This window comes from Eucyclogobius newberryi, unplaced genomic scaffold (assembly GCF_026437365.1).
Source record: "Eucyclogobius newberryi isolate DKJ021-1_F unplaced genomic scaffold, fEucNew1.0.hap1 SCAF_22, whole genome shotgun sequence".
In the NCBI taxonomy this organism is placed as follows: domain Eukaryota; kingdom Metazoa; phylum Chordata; class Actinopteri; order Gobiiformes; family Gobiidae; genus Eucyclogobius; species Eucyclogobius newberryi.
In genome coordinates, this window is record NW_027315857.1 from 4,123,948 (window position 1) to 4,140,571 (window position 16,624).

The 16,624-nt window shown below is 41.7% G+C and overlaps 1 protein-coding gene across 1 annotated transcript in view; it reads left to right on the forward strand.

The window, feature by feature from the left end:
• The window catches only part of tdrd7b (tudor domain containing 7 b), a 93,045-nt gene that overhangs the window by 52,803 nt on the left and 23,618 nt on the right, over positions 1–16,624 (forward strand). The window contains exons 13-15 of the mRNA XM_072458603.1: positions 13,211–13,294; positions 14,083–14,217; positions 14,512–14,622. Of these exons, the coding sequence (XP_072314704.1) occupies positions 13,211–13,294; positions 14,083–14,217; positions 14,512–14,622 (330 nt within the window). The remainder of the gene's footprint in view (positions 1–13,210; positions 13,295–14,082; positions 14,218–14,511; positions 14,623–16,624) is intronic.

Here is a 16,624-nt window from a genome sequence, read left to right on the forward strand (position 1 = left end):
ATAAGCTTTCCATGTTAAATGTAAAACATAAGAGTACATGCCAGCACCGTGCAGACACACACCGTGTGTGTGACGGTTAGGGATCATCTCAAAATGGTTTGAAGCTGAAAAGACTTAATATTTTTCATCTTGGGGGGGGTTGAACCTACATTTCGTCTTTTTGTTGCTTTGAAGCTTCAATACATCGTTGTGGCAGTAATTGTTTTGAAATGCTAAAAAACTGCAACGAGCATTAGGCCAACATTAGGCGGCGAGTGCGTGCGCGGAGTATGCGGGTGCGTGCGAGGAGCGGGTACGTGCGCGGGTGCTACGGGGAGCGCACGGGGGCGCACGGGGGAGCACGGCGCGCCGTGGCCCGCGCAAGGGGCGGGGCCTTCGCCAACGCGGCTGGTGCAGAAAAGTTGTAAAAGCTTTTTTGCTGCAAGACGCGGCGCAGAAAATTATCAAGAGATTATGCTCTAGTAACGTGCTACACACTGCCCGGAAGAAGAAAACAAAACAAACCCGCATGAGGTTTCGGCCAATCACAGAAGACGTGAGATTCTCACTGAGACAAAAGCACATGTCCTGCTTCTGTCATTCTGACATGTCTAAGGTCTAAACGCAGGCAACTGACAGGTTTTGACAAGAAACATTAGTTTCTCACTCTCTCATCCTCTTGAGACTATCTCAATGTGGTCATCTCACAGTTTCGGTTGAATGGGATGTGTCGTAGGGCCCCTAGGGCCCGTGGACCGTGTGGATTGAGTAAACAAACATGCGCGACAGGTGACATTATTTGGAGAGTTCATAACTTCTAAATATAAACTTACCAAAGGGTTAGGGTTTTCAGGGATGTTCACTAGAGGTGAGCAGGGTCTATCAAGCTACTATCGTTTTATCAATGCGTAAAATTGTATGTGAAGCCAGACAAAGTCTTTAGATCATAGCTGTGTCTTCTTTGAATAGAACTTTTCTCCTGAGCTTGTGCCCTCAAACATAAGGTCTCAGAGGCGCATTATCACTGCACATACAGCTATTTTTTCTGCTATGTTTGATCCTCACTTGTTTATGAATTGTTTTGATGTGGACAGCTTTATTCATTCCTTTAGCAGCCACTGTTTATCCATTTAGATTAGGTGGCACCTGAAAAATTCAACTTGTCAACGCAGAAAAAACCTTGTCCTTTGACTAATTAAATTATCCTAAATCTAAAGAGACTATGTCGGAAAACTGAGCATCTGTGGAAAACCTCCAATCCTGAGGTTCATAGGTCACACCTCAGAGATCTTGTATCATCTTACGATGACATGATGAAAATTGTATGTCCTACAGCTGCAGTTTCTCCTGTTTCCTGCAAAGCTGATAACAATGAATTCCTCAGGTTCTTCGCCGATAAGATTAAGATTATCAAAGACCAAATCCCTCCCCTTTTGTGTGATAGCCCTGTTGCTGTGGAGACTGTCTCTCTGAAGAACATCTCAGCTCTGGTGACCAAGATGAAACCCTCCTCTTGTACATCTGATGCCCTTCCCTGCAGGCTCTTCTTTAAAGTGTTTGATGTAATTGGCCCCTGGGTTACTCTTCCAACCGGTGTGTTTCCTGGTCCATTTAAACATGCCACAGTAGAGCCAATACTCAAAAAGACACACTTGGACCCGACAGACCAAAAAAGTTTCAGATGTATTTCAAACCTCTCTTTCATGTCCAAGATCCTAGAGAAGGTGGGCTCTGAACAATTGTCAGACTTCCTTGTACAGTCTAACATTCACAGCACTTTTCAATCTGGTTTCCACAAACATGGTTCAATGGAAACCGCATTGCTAAAAGTCTCCAGTAACATTATGATGTCTGCTGATTCTGGAAAATGCACTGTTCTAGTTCTGCTGGATCTGTCTGCAGCCTTTGACACCGTCGACCATCATATCCTGTTGAACAGGCTGAGGGACCTGATTGGACTATCGGGGTCAGTTCTTCATTGGTTTCCCTCATATTTATCTGGTCAGAGTTTCAGTGTTGCTGCAGACCAAATAATGTCTGAGTCAGCTGATTTGTTGTGTGGAGTTCCTCAGGGCTTTTGGGTCCCGTCTTATTTTTGCTTTATATAATCCCCCTGGGAAAAATCAAGAGTTTAGTGATGTCTCCTACCACCTGTTCGCTGATGATATTCAGCTATATTGGTCTTTTAAGCCTTCTTTTTAGTGTTAATAAAACTATGGCTGAGTAAACTCTCTGCAGCTAAATGCAGACAAAACAGAAACACTGATTATTGCCCCTGATGATGCCATTCCAGAGATAAACCAGTATTTGGGTGATCTAGGCCAGACTGCTAAACCAAGTCTTAGAAACTTTGACAAAGACAGGTCTTTAGAGCACCACTCAAAGCAGTTGACTAGAAACTGTTTAATTTGAGGAAAATCTCTAAACTCAGGAAAATGGTGTCTGAAGGCTTTTGTCTCTTCAGGTTTAGACTATTGCAACAGTTTGTTTTCCTGCTTAAACAAGAAGGAACTCTCTCGTCTGCAGCTGGTCCAGAACTCTGCAGCGAGGATCTTGACCCGCACAAATAGAAGGGCCCACATTTCACTAATTCTAAAGCCTTTCACTGGGTTTAAATTTTGGCCCTGACTTTCAGAGCTTTGCATGTTCAGGTCCCTCTGTACATCAGCGGTCGGATCACACCGTACACTCCCCCTCGCTCACTGAAGTCTTGGGATCAGAAACTGCTGTTGGTTCCTCGCACTCGTTTTCGGACCAGAGGAGACAGATCCTTCCAGGCTGTTGCGTCCAGACTCTGGAATGATCTTCCGCTCTCCCTACGGTCACTGGATTCAGTTGTTGCTTTTAAGGTTCAGTTCAAAACCTTTTTATTCAATCAGGCCTTTTAATTACAGTTGCTTTAGGGTCTGATTTGACTGTATATTGTTGTATGTCAGGCATGTCAAAAGTCCGGCCCGCGGGCCAATTGCGGCCCGTGGTCAATTTTCATCAGGCCCGCAGCCTCTGTCATAAAATCTATAATATGTGGCCCGCCGCGCCACCACTGTTGACCAGCGCATAAAATGCACACCTACAAAAGCTATTTTATATGTATCCACTAGAGGGCAGCAGCACTCGGTTGAACTCTGGCTGCGTGACACCTGTGTGATCCTTCCGGACAATTTCAGAGATGGTGACCGCAAATAAAACAAAGGAAAGTTGACACTGAGCGTCGGCTCTTCCAAGACAAGTGGAAATTGGACTATTTTTTCACTGAAATACGAAACAACTGTCTGCCTAATCTGCCAAGAGACTGTGTCTGTGTTTAAGGAATACAATACACTACAAGAGACACTATCAGACGAAACATGCGGACATGTATGACAAGCGAACGGCGAACAATTGAAGCAACTGGAAGCTGGTTTAACGTCACAGCAGCGATTTTTCACAAGAGCCCGAGAGTCAAGTCATGAAAATGCCACAAAGGCGAGCTACGAGGTGGCAACGCTGATCGCTAAGCACAGCAAACCCTTTACCGAGGGTGAATTTATCAAAGACTGTGTGATGACAATGGTAGAAAAACTCTGTCCTGAGAAGAAGCAAGAGTTTGCCAATGTTTGCCTGGCTCGTAACACTGTGGCACAGAGAATTGTAGATGTGTCATCAGATATTAAGAGACAGTTGGGGGCCAGAGGAAAGGAGTTTGACTTTTTTTCTTTAGCTTGTGACGAAAGCACGGACGCATCTGACACCGCTCAATTACTTATTTTTTTGAGATGAGTGGACAGCGACATGAATGTGACTGAAGAGCTACTTGATCTGCATAGCCTTAAAAACCAAACAAGAGGAACAAATTTATTCGTTTCTGTTTGCTCGCCCGTAGATGACATGAAACTCCCGTGGAATAAAGTTTCTAGGATTATTACGGACGGCGCACCTGCCATGGCTGGCGAACGGAGTGGATTATCAACCCGTATCTGCGAAAAAGTCGTCGAACACGAGGTAAAGCTATAAAACTTCATTGCATTATTCACCAGGAAGTTCTGTGTGCCAAACATCTCAAATATGATCATGTTATGAAACCGGTAATAAAGGCTATTAATTATATTCGCTCCAAAGCCCTGTGCCACCGTCAGTTTCAACAGTTTCTAATAGACATCCAGGCTGAATATGGAGATGTTGTCTATCACAACGACATGAGATGGCTCAGTCGGGGCTCTGCACTGCAGCGCTTCTACTCTCTTAGGCAGGAAATCGGAGAGTTCATGGCAAAAAAGGGACAATCAATCACAGAACTAAGTGACCCAGTTTGGCTGGCTGATTTGGGTTTTTTAGTTGACACAACAAAGCACCTGAACGTGCTGAACACTAGCCTTCAGGGGCCAAATGCAGTGATAAGCCAACTGCATTCACACATCCAAACCTTTCGAACCAAGCTGAAACTTTTCCAAAGGCACCTGTCACAACCACAGCCCAATGCCACACACTTCCCGGCGCTGCAGGGAATCATGACCAGCTTTCCACAGAGCAATATCAACGCACAAACAAGGAGGTATGCAGCAGACATCTCATCTCTGGCTGAGGAGTTCCAACAACGCTTTCGGGATTTTGTAGCTATTGAGAAGGAGATCACGATGTTTTCCTCTCCTTTCTCCGTGGCCCTTGATACTGCTCCTGACCACCTGCAACTGGAGCTCATTGAGCTGCAGTGTGACGCCGAGTGCCGCAGTCGACACCAACAGCTCTCTCTTGCGGACTTTTGCCGCCAGCTGGATGAAGGCAGGTTCCAAGAGATTCGAACATTTGCTAAGAAAATGCTGAGCTTGTTCGGCTCGACATATTTGTGTGAGCAGACCTTTTTGGTTATGAACTTTAACAAGAGCCGTGTGAGGACACTAACTGACTCTCACCTGCGTGACATCTTGCGCATCAAAACCACTGCCTTTGAGCCTGACCTGACCTATGTACTGCAGTCCAGATCTCAGTATCACCCTTCACATTAGTGCAGGAAAGTCTTCTGTCATCTGAGACGACTACATTCTAAAATCTCAGTGAATACATTTTGTTTTGTGTCAAAACTACAGTTATAAATATATATGCACTGAGACTTGTGGTCAATGTTTGCACATCGGAATAAGATAAGCTATTTCTGTTTTTGACTTTAAAAGTTCCAATAATTTGTCATGTTTCAAATGAACCTAAGAATGTTTAAGCTTCTTAAAATATAAATAAAAAGGCAAATATGAAATGAGCGACTTGGTAAAATTTGTTTAGATTTATTTGTGTTCCATGTGAGGAATGTCAGGCTGAATGGTCGGCCCTCACACACTTTCACCTCGCCAAATCTGGCCCTCTTTGCAAAAAGTTTGGACACCCCTGTTGTATGTGTATCATCTGTCATCTATCATGTATTTTATTATTTTATTCTGTGTTTTTGTGAAGCACTTTTTGACTTTGAAACTCAGACATGGAATATTCTTTTGGACATTTTGTAATAATGCTGCTGTTTTTACATTTTGCTGTTAGAAAACTTCAGGTATGGCCATCAACATGATGGGGGCGGGTCCGACAGCTTGAGAGGGGCGGGCTGTTAGTTGTGTTTGGTCAATAGTACAATTTAAAATTCCCAAAATATAAAATGATGCTACTTAAGTGATATTAACTCACAACAGCATGACATGTCTTTAAACAATCTCAATTAAGCATCACTGCTCCGCCCGCATTATGATCCTGATTAAAAACAGGATGACTGAGTTTGTTGAGACATTTGTGGTTTCAGTTGTCCTTTATGAATGTAGAGCATGTGGCAGCCTCTCCAGGGCAGGTAGTGGACATCAGGAGATTAGGCCCATAATCCAGGCTAAAACACACAAGACTTAATCTGTGTCTGACTTCAAACCCATGAGCAAGACTGTATGCATAACAATGAATGTCCATTTTGAAAATACATGGATCTGGAACTTCAGTCTCCAAAGTGATGTTCATGATAGACTAGCATGAAAAAAAAACATGATTAACAGTATAGTTAAGGAGATTTCAGGAGCTTCAGTAACAGACTGATCCAAATTCACAGCTCTTTCCTTCCTGCTGCTGTCAGACTTTACAATGAACACTGTTAGCCCTGAACATGTGTCCTTCAGCTTTTATAATCATGTGCAATACTGTCACATAATATCAATCTCTGGTGCAATATTTTCTGTCCATATAACAACCTCTTACTAAAAATAAGGGTGTGCAATATTTCAAAATTATTCCACCTAATCTGTGTTTCTGTGCCTCACCTGTGTTGCAACACTGGAATTCCCTCATTGATGGACAAATAAAGGTTAACTTATTTGCGCAAAAGGGAAATGGATCAATATCTGTATCGTGCTGAATCTATTTTAGCACAAATCTATTCCATTCCATTTTTTATTTTTAATGGCACTGTAACTTATCCATAACAGCATAAAATGAATGGTTTGACCTCTATATTACTTTATTTATTTAGCACAGACTCAATTAAAAAATATATTATTAGTTTTTTCTTATCTTTTAAAGAAATAAACATAAAACACAGAACAGAACTAGAGCGTGAACAAAAAACAAATAGAAAAAACATCAAAAGAAACATCATGGCACATTTTAATTTAAATAAAAGTCCCATTTGGTCCAAAGTCTAGGAAATTTGTAACTTTCCATATTAGTAGAAAAAGCTTCAGTTGTAGTCATCTGGACTCAGTTATTGACAATGACTCTTGGATGAGAGTCGAAACGTTTATTTTTACTAACTGAGTCCAGATGACTACAACTGAAGCTTTTTCTACTATGGAACACGCCTGGACGAATGAGGGATTACACCGACATATTTCCACATTAGGTTCGAATGTCATTTTTTCCCCATTTGTTTAATGTCTGTGGCTATGTCAGTCCAGTCCTTGACCATTGGTCAGGTTTGTGTCATCCATTTCCTTGTGATGGCCTTTTTTCTCCTGCCGCCAAATGTGCATTCCAGAGGTATCTGTTTATTGTGGTATTTATGGCAAAAGTTATGTGGCAAAGTACATAGTTCTAAAATTGTGGGTTAGTAATGTCATAAACAGTCTGCAGTGCATTGTTAAGTTCAGTCCAATATTTTTGAAACTCTGTTTATCCAACATTTAGCATTTCCTTGTATATAATGGGCAATTTGACATGGTGTTATGAAAAGAACATGACACATGTGATTTTGAGGTCCTCCACTGGGACCTTCCCACTTTTTGTCTGTCAAAACGAGAACATTTCTTGGTTATGATAACTCCTTATTTGTAAATACCTATAAAAGTCCTGTTTCTCAAATCCAAAGGATTATGTCAACATATCAAAGCTTTTCATGTGATTCTCTTTTCAAATCTGGTGCAAACCTTTTGTAATCCAGACCTTGAATCTCAGTTCAATACTATTTGGTACAAAACCTTGGTCATAAGTCAGCCAGTTTAAGATTTTAACATCTTTATTTAGTTTGTATGTTTTGATTAGCTCCTTGTCGTAAAGCAGGGGTCCCCAACCTTTTTTGCACCTCGGACCGGAATAATGTAGGTTTTATTTTCATGGACCGATGTGCCAGGTTATGTCGCGGTCAGATTAACTTGCGCAGAAGTGGGCGGGGCTTAGGCTTCCATTCGATTCAGCTCGGAAGACTAAATGTTCTCAAAAGACGCGTTTGTACATTATTAAGTGTACTATACCAAAAGATCCGAATTGGAGTAACATAACGTACAGTTACACGTGTCCTCACAGTTCTTCTGACTGGTGGAAGCTCATCAGATAAATATGCCAAATGCCTGATGTGATTTTGGCCGTTACAAAAATAAATTTAATTGAAAGTAAGTGGGTTTGTCAAGTGGCCGTTAATTTTGATTCTTGATGTTGGGCTGTTGTAAAAAGTCCTAATATTTTTCATTATTAAATCATCTATTTTAAATTTGCTCAGGACTTTGAATAAATAAGGCCAGCTAACAGTCAAAAGCTTTCTCTGTGAATAGACTTACTATGACAGCTTTGTTTTGTTGCTTTTGTATATGTGACTGACCGTGGATAAACCAGTTACAAGTCTACCCGGAGACATTTTGAGTTATTCACAGATTCTGAAAGCTATCCAATGATGTCTCACTCATGCACATCTGATCATATTTGAGTAAGTTGTGGTCATTTGAATGTATACAACTCTCAAAACCTCACCTGAGTGAGCCCAGAGTTACAGGGGGGCTCATTTGCATCTCATTGGGATAAGCCCTCCCCCCTGTCACACTGACAGCACCTCCCCCTACAGCTGTCACTAAAGACTCAAGAGGAGTGTTGTTATTGATGTGAACTGGACTTGAATCAGAATTAGAAGTTACTATATTGAAATGGAAATACTTTGATGCTATTCAGGACCTTTTATAATCCAAGTATCAGAATCAGAATCGGAATAGGGTTTATTGCCATTTGTCGATAAACAGAATTCACAGGTGATTCAGTGCAACACAGCAAAACATTGAACACTGAGCACTAAACGGCATGATATGTACATAATGAAATATAAAGGTATAAAGTTATGTAGAGCAATAGGAAGCAGTGCTGTGACTCTCGGTGCTGGGCATGTGATGTATTTTGCCTCGTCATTACAGAAAGGCCTGATTTTTTCATGCAGATAGGTCTGCCTGTCAAAGTTCAGTCCAGGTGGGACCAGGACATGGAGATTGTCAACCGGAGGCAGAACAGCTGAATTGCATAGTAGCTGAAATTCCACACAGGTTCTGCTTCACAGTGACTTTTTTTGCAAGCACCACACCTGGTCTCTTGGCATCAAAGCTTTAAACAAATAACAGGACATTTAAAACATGGCAAACTATTTCACATAAAACACGCATTAACTCATTTTATTTTTAACACCATGTGAGAGTTTCAATATAAATACCTGATGTGCTGATAACTCGATCTTTGGAAGCACGGAGCGGCCATTTGTCGATAAACAGAATTCACAGGTGATTCAGTGCAACACAAACACAATTACTCTGCGCGGGGTCAGCGTGCCTCTGCGCGCTGACCGGCTGCAGAGGGTTTGAGGGTTTGAGGTATCTGTAGAAGACAGAGGGAGAGAGCGAAGGAATTAGATTAAGACATGTGACATTTGATAAGATAAGATATTCCTTTATTGTCCACACATGTAGAAATTTCATTGTTGCAACGCAGGTTGATACAGAGGAAAGGACCGATAACTTACAGGAAATTAAAAAAAATACTCTTAATAGAAGAACTCTTATAAACAAAATCTCCTATAGACAGAGCCTCTAATTTCTCAATAAGGAATGGAGGGGAAAAATAAAGATAAAATAAAATAAAAACAGCTAGCGCAAGACAAAATAAAACTAATAATAATGGTAAAATAAACTATTTACATCAGTTATATGCACATGAATGTGACATTATTGCGTGTCTATAATTGCTATTCTGCATTTGCACTTTATTGTACATTTAATATAGTGAAGTTAAGTAAATGATGTGTAATAAATAGTACCTGCTGTGCAAAGTCGAAGCTGTAATGCAATGGACTTCTGCATAGTTTTTGATAAACTCCAGCTGTGAGCGCCTCTTCTGAAAAGTGAAACAAAGAAGTTTAGAACGAGCTAAACCAGCTAGCGCGGGCTACAGTAAAAAACACAACGATACAGACATTATACCCAAAACAGCTAGTTTCAAGAGACTACGTGATGGTAATTATTCAGAAAGTGGTCACATTAAATTCAAGCCCGTATTTTTTCTAAGTAGAGTGCACTGAAGCAGCATGTTAGCTTAGCATTGCTGTCTCTGCTCCGGTACCCGAGGCAAAAGTGACGAGGCTAAAGTGACATCACGAGACCACCTTAAAACACAGTGTTAAAGCAATACTTTAGTACCTCAGTTCCGTTGCAATGTAGTCCAGGGAATGTAAGCTCTGAAGACAGTCTGGAGTACTGAATAATGTCTCTGAGAGGAGGACACGGAGGACACGTAGCTGTAGCCATGTGGTTCGCAGCTGATTGGTGGAAAAAGATCAACATGCGCTGGCTAGAAAAAGGTGACGCCTCCCAGGAGCGCTGGGAAAAGACTACCCATTTTTAACAGCTTAATGTATACGTTTAAGACAACCAATAGTGTTATCTGAAGCACACAGGGGCTTATTCATAACTTCAACTAGCACATTCTGCAAAAAAACGAAAGTCACAAGTTTTGGGAAAAAAAGGTTAAAAGCCAGTTTTTCTCAGTTTGGTCGGGGCCGACATGTTCCGGCATTTACGCTGCTCCGTCACATATGGTTCATTATGTTATCTTGTGTTGGTCGTTTGTTAATGAATCCTGTCTGATAATCGTGAATTAAATTTGGGAGTGTGGTGTATAAACGATGGTCCACATTTGGAATTGAGATCGGGCTATATGAGTGATGTAAACAGGAGCATGATCACTTAGATCTATTGCACCTATATCTACCCCTGAAATGTTTGACCTATCTTTGTGGAAAATTAAAAAGTAGTCTATTCTAGTATAGATCTTATTTGGGTTGGACAAATGTGTACATTGGGTGACATTAGGATTAATCTCTTTTTAGATTTCAATTAACCCTACATTGTGTATTGTCAGCTGAACATGCAAGTTCCAGACAGGGTTCCCTCAGAATGGTTTGCACTCAGATCTATAACTTGAGAATCGAAGTGAGGTTGTTTCCTGGGGAGTATTTACATTATTAAAATAGGGAGTGTCTGCAGAACTGCGGCGCGAGGCTATAACGGGCTATAAGGGAAAATGCCGCGGTCCCGGAAACTGCGGGGCCATTTGACCGCGCCGCGGCTCTCCAGCCACGGCCATTAAAATATGCACACTTCCATTGGTAGTTGCTTTGGACAGTACATTTGTTCAAAGGCTATTCTGCTTTATACGCATATGGCTCCTCCCCTCTTATGTTTCCCCCTGTATGAGGAATAGTAAAGTCTGTTATAATCAAATTTAGTTAGATTAAATGGGTTTCTTGTAGGTATATATAATATCTATTTTTTTCTTTTCTCATCTTTGTTACTATCTTTGGACCGTTTAACTTGACTTAATATGCCATTAGCATTAAAAGGTGCTATTAGTATTTTTTTAGATGCCATTGTATTAACCTTGAAATCATTCTTTCAAATCTCTGGTTGAACACATTAAAGGCACAATGGACGATTTTTCGGCGATTTGAGAACGCAGGCGGAAGTGCACATGCCACTCCCCCGTGCACATGCCACTCCCCCGTGTGGACTGATACAACACACACGTGCGTTTGTTTATCAGCGCGACGGATCACATCGCATCTCTCGTCTCCCGTAGATTTCCGTCTTCTTCTGAGTCAGCTCGAACTGTCTTTCTCCGTCTTCATTTTGTCCCGTACACTGAGGGAACTATATTATGATAGATCCATGCGCTTAGAAACGCGGAAACGTGCTGCTCATGGGGACGAGCCACACGCGGCTGCAGGTGAGAGGTAGGTGCGTTTTATGATGTGGCAGGACTAATCGCCCGTCCACGCCACGAGGAAATGAGACTCAGATTTGGGCCAAAAAAATCGTCCATTCAACCTTTAAAACAGATGAACACAACAGATCATAATAGAACAAACAATCTTCAAAATAAAAGAGCTAATGCCAAACACGTGCAAAGAGCCCACAGACTGATCAATAAAGGGATCAGAAGATGGAGGGAAAACCATATTCTTTGTACGGTACGATTGATATAACATTTTCACCTGGGTAATTTGGAATACACTGGCCCAAGTGGGACACATACTCACATGTCTCCAATAAAGTCCAGGTCATCATCATCTAAACAAAGGGAAAAAAGGAGGATTGTCAAATTGCTCAGGGGCCCGGCAGCGTAACAAATGCCAATGTCAGAATCAGAATAGGTTTATTGCCATTGCTAATGAACATCACCAAAGCATTGGAACTTGATTTGGTGCAGCATCAAACAATGAACAATGATAAAACAACCTATATAAAGTCAAAAAGAAAAACAATTTCAATCTGCTCCTCTGTTGACCTCCTCTGCTCCTCTGATGTCTCCTCTGTTGTGTTAACTCTTTTTATTATTCCATTCACATTTCGCCTCAGCATTACGGATAAAGCAGAGCACTCTTGCGGAGTAGTCCTTGAAGAAAAAGACTTGTTTGGTGATGAGATGTCACTGAAGTTGTGGAACTTCAGAATAAAAGGTCTTGAACGCAGGTTCTGGGTTGGCTTGGGAGCCAGGGAGCGATGTGCACGGTCAAGCTTTATTTTCCCAGCTTTTGTTGGAGGTTTTAGATATTCGGGGATACAAGCTTCCATAAACTTGACCACATCTTTACCTTCAGTGTCCTTTGACATACCGACAATCTCCAGGTCATCCACTTTGTCAGTGAAGACATGTATCAGGTTAGACAAATCTACCACGTTGGCTTTCAGGGCAAAGACCATGTCTTTCAAATCAGAGATTTCATTTTCGGCTGCTGTGGCTTGGCTATTCAGTTCACCAGTCTAGATTACAAATCACACATTTCCGCCAGGGCCACATTTATCTTTGAGTCTACTGCCTTTGTAATCTTATAGGCTGTCTTCTGCAGAACCGCTATAATCATATAATTATAATTATATGATATAATTGGTCTATCTATCTCGCTCCTGAACTCCTCCAGAGTAGCGCCCGGCCCAGAGCCAGAGCGGGTGGGGTTTGGGCGGGGCAACCGGCGCTGGCAACTTAGCAGTAGCATGGCTAGCCCGGTTCCCGGTGGCGTTGTTCTTCTTCAGTTTCTTAGACATGTTCCTGAAAAAAACATCTAAACTCATATGTCTGCTCTCATGGAGAAATATCAAATCTCCCAAGGTGAACTTGTATTATAGATTCTACTGCAGCCCAACAGACCCGACTAAGCAGCCATGATCCAGGAACTCATTTTTGCTTGTGTTTTTGACAATTTTTTTTATCTGTGGAGCTTTTGTTTCACTCAAATTAACTTGATACTGTAAAATGTAAACTCAAAATACTTTCTCCATTGTTGCTCTGATGGTGCAGAGCTGGCAGGGGGACACTTCAACTCACACAATTTGCTGCTCGTCCTTGCTCATTGTCATCCCCCATTTCAAGGCATGCAGGAGTTATAGACTTTAACTTTTGTTATCATACTGTACTATATTTGAGTTGTGTTATTACCGGTACTTATTATTGACTTTCACTGCTAAATCCCGAATGTCATCTCTTGGTTTTCCAGGTGACCTCTGAGTGCCTTGTGTCACTGCCCTTCTGTGGAAAAGCATGTCTGGCCCGGTACAAAGGAAAGTGGGCCCGAGTGGAGGTAAGACACAGGACCAGTGGTGTACACTACAGTGTGGGCAAAGATGACTCATGTAGAGTTGGTATCTATGGGTTTCCAAGTGGTGGAAAATTAGCGCCTTCCCACAGCATTATAATAATAGCATTATAATTATCAAAAGCACTCAAAATGACACCTGAAAAGCTTCTGAAATCTATTACCAGTGCATAAGCCAGGTTTTCACGATTGTCTAATTGTGACTTTATTTGGTGAATTAAACCTGTTTTAACTATAAACGACAATCAAATATGCTGTGGTTTGTGAAGAAAAATGATAGAAAACATGAATTCAATAAAATAAAGATGTTCTCGTTTATTTTTATCTGTCAAATAGTAATTTCTGTGACTGTAGAAGAGTTCTTCTGTAGCCAGTGTACAATATGGGTTTTGTCATGATTTACAATCAAGCTGGTAAATTATAAATTATAAAAAATAGCTAAACTGAGACAAAATGCGTAATGTTTTTTGGCAAAATATTAGTATTATCTTGTTTTTTTTAAGTCCAACCTGTCCTAGGCACTTCAACCATTTTTGGAGTTTTACACAAATGTCCATCATTGACAGTATTTTCAAAAAGACAATGAAAATGTGGATTATGTGATAAAATGATGTACTGTGAAAGGCTAACCTGTAGATTAATAATATACTCATTATAATGTATTTAATTATAGTATACTACAATTTTTGTATTTATTTGGGGCAATAATCATAATGTGAGTAATTACACGTGTTTCTAGAGCATATACACTGAATGTTTTGTGGTGTTTCCAGATCACAAACTTGCATGGCTCCAGAGTGCTGGACATCCTCCTGGTGGACATGGGAGTGCAGGCTTCAGTGGAGGTGTTTGAGCTCAGAGAAATCCCTCAGCCTTTCCTCCAGGAGCTGCTCACCATCCCCGCTCAGGTAACACCCACCATCACTGTGTCAGAGAGCAGAAGTCTCAAAGTCTATTCAAGGAGTTACTCCTTTGAATACATTTATTTTAGTATCTCCTTTTTATTTGTACATGTTATATTTTGTACTACTATTGTTCATTGTTTCATGTTGCATTATACTGCAAAAGCAAGTTCCTAGTTTGTGAATTTTGTTCACTGTCTATGAAAATAAACCTTTCTCTTATTCTGATTCAGGTTACACTGACTAATGTTGTGACAATACTAACGTATTTTGTGTATTATATGTATATTGTCTGTTCAGGCTGTCAAGTGTTGTTTGGCTGAGCTTGTGGTCAGCCTGGGCTCCTGGACCCCTGAGGCCGTCCAGTGGCTCCGGGAGCGAGTGCTGCACCTCACCGACTGTAGCATCAAGGTCGCACACAACTTTATACCTCACACCTCTACAACATGTTCTGAAAGCACAGGATTTATTGAACTATGACATAAGTAGATGATAAGGCCTCATAGTGATAAGCCCCGCCTCTTCATAGTGATAAGCCCCGCCTCTTCATATTGATAAGCCCCACCTCTTCATAGTGATAAGACCTGCATCCTCATAGTGATAAGGCCTGCATCCTCATAGTGATAAGACCTGCATCCTCATAGTGATAAGACCTGCATCCTCATAGTGATAAGACCTGCATCCTCATAGTGATAAGGCCTGCATCCTCATAGTGATAAGACCTGCATCCTCATAGTGATAAGGCCTGCATCCTCATAGTGATAAGGCCTGCATCCTCATAGTGATAAGGCCTGCATCCTCATAGTGATAAGACCTGCATCCTCATAGTGATAAGACCTGCATCCTCATAGTGATAAGACCTGCATCCTCATAGTGATAAGGCTTGCATCCTCATAGTGATAAGACCTGCATCCTCATAGTGATAAGACCTGCATCCTCATAGTGATAAGACCTGCATCCTCATAGTGATAAGGCCTGCATCCTCATAGTGATAAGGCCTGCATCCTCATAGTGATAAGACCTGCATCCTCATAGTGATAAGACCTGCATCCTCATAGTGATAAGACCTGCATCCTCATAGTGATAAGGCCTGCATCCTCATAGTGATAAGGCCTGCATCCTCATAGTGATAAGGCCTGCATCCTCATAGTGATAAGGCCTGCATCCTCATAGTGATAAGGCCTGCATCCTCATAGTGATAAGACCTGCATCCTCATAGTGATAAGGCTTGCATCCTCATAGTGATAAGGCCTGCATCCTCATAGTGATAAGGCCTGCATCCTCATAGTGATAAGACCTGCATCCTCATAGTGATAAGGCCTGCATCCTCATAGTGATAAGGCCTGCATCCTCATAGTGATAAGACCTGCATCCTCATAGTGATAAGGCTTGCATCCTCATAGTGATAAGGCCTGCATCCTCATAGTGATAAGGCCTGCATCCTCATAGTGATAAGACCTGCATCCTCATAGTGATAAGGCCTGCATCCTCATAGTGATAAGACCTGCATCCTCATAGTGATAAGGCCTGCATCCTCATAGTGATAAGGCCTGCATCCTCATAGTGATAAGGCCTGCATCCTCATAGTGATAAGACCTGCATCCTCATAGTGATAAGGCCTGCATCCTCATAGTGATAAGACCTGCATCCTCATAGTGATAAGGCCTGCATCCTCATAGTGATAAGGCCTGCATCCTCATAGTGATAAGGCCTGCATCCTCATAGTGATAAGGCCTGCATCCTCATAGTGATAAGGCCTGCATCCTCATAGTGATAAGCCCCGCCTCTTCATAGTGATAAGATCCACATCCTCATAGTGATAAGATCCACATCCTCATAGTGATAAGACCTGCATCCTCATAGTGATAAGGCCTGCATCCTCATAGTGATAAGACCTGCATCCTCATAGTGATAAGGCCTGCATCCTCATAGTGATAAGACCCGCATCCTCATAGTGATAAGGCCTGCATCCTCATAGTGATAAGACCTGCATCCTCATAGTGATAAGGCCTGCATCCTCATAGTGATAAGGCCTGCATCCTCATAGTGATAAGGCCTGCATCCTCATAGTGATAAGGCCTGCATCCTCATAGTGATAAGACCTGCATCCTCATAGTGATAAGGCCTGCATCCTCATAGTGATAAGACCTGCATCCTCATAGTGATAAGGCTTGCATCCTCATAGTGATAAGGCCTGCATCCTCTTAGTGATAAGGCCTGCATCCTCATAGTGATAAGACCTGCATCCTCATAGTGATAAGGCCTGCATCCTCATAGTGATAAGACCTGCATCCTCATAGTGATAAGGCCTGCATCCTCATAGTGATAAGGCCTGCATCCTCATAGTGATAAGGCCTGCATCCTCATAGTGATAAGGCCTGCATCCTCATAGTGATAAGATCCACATCCTCAT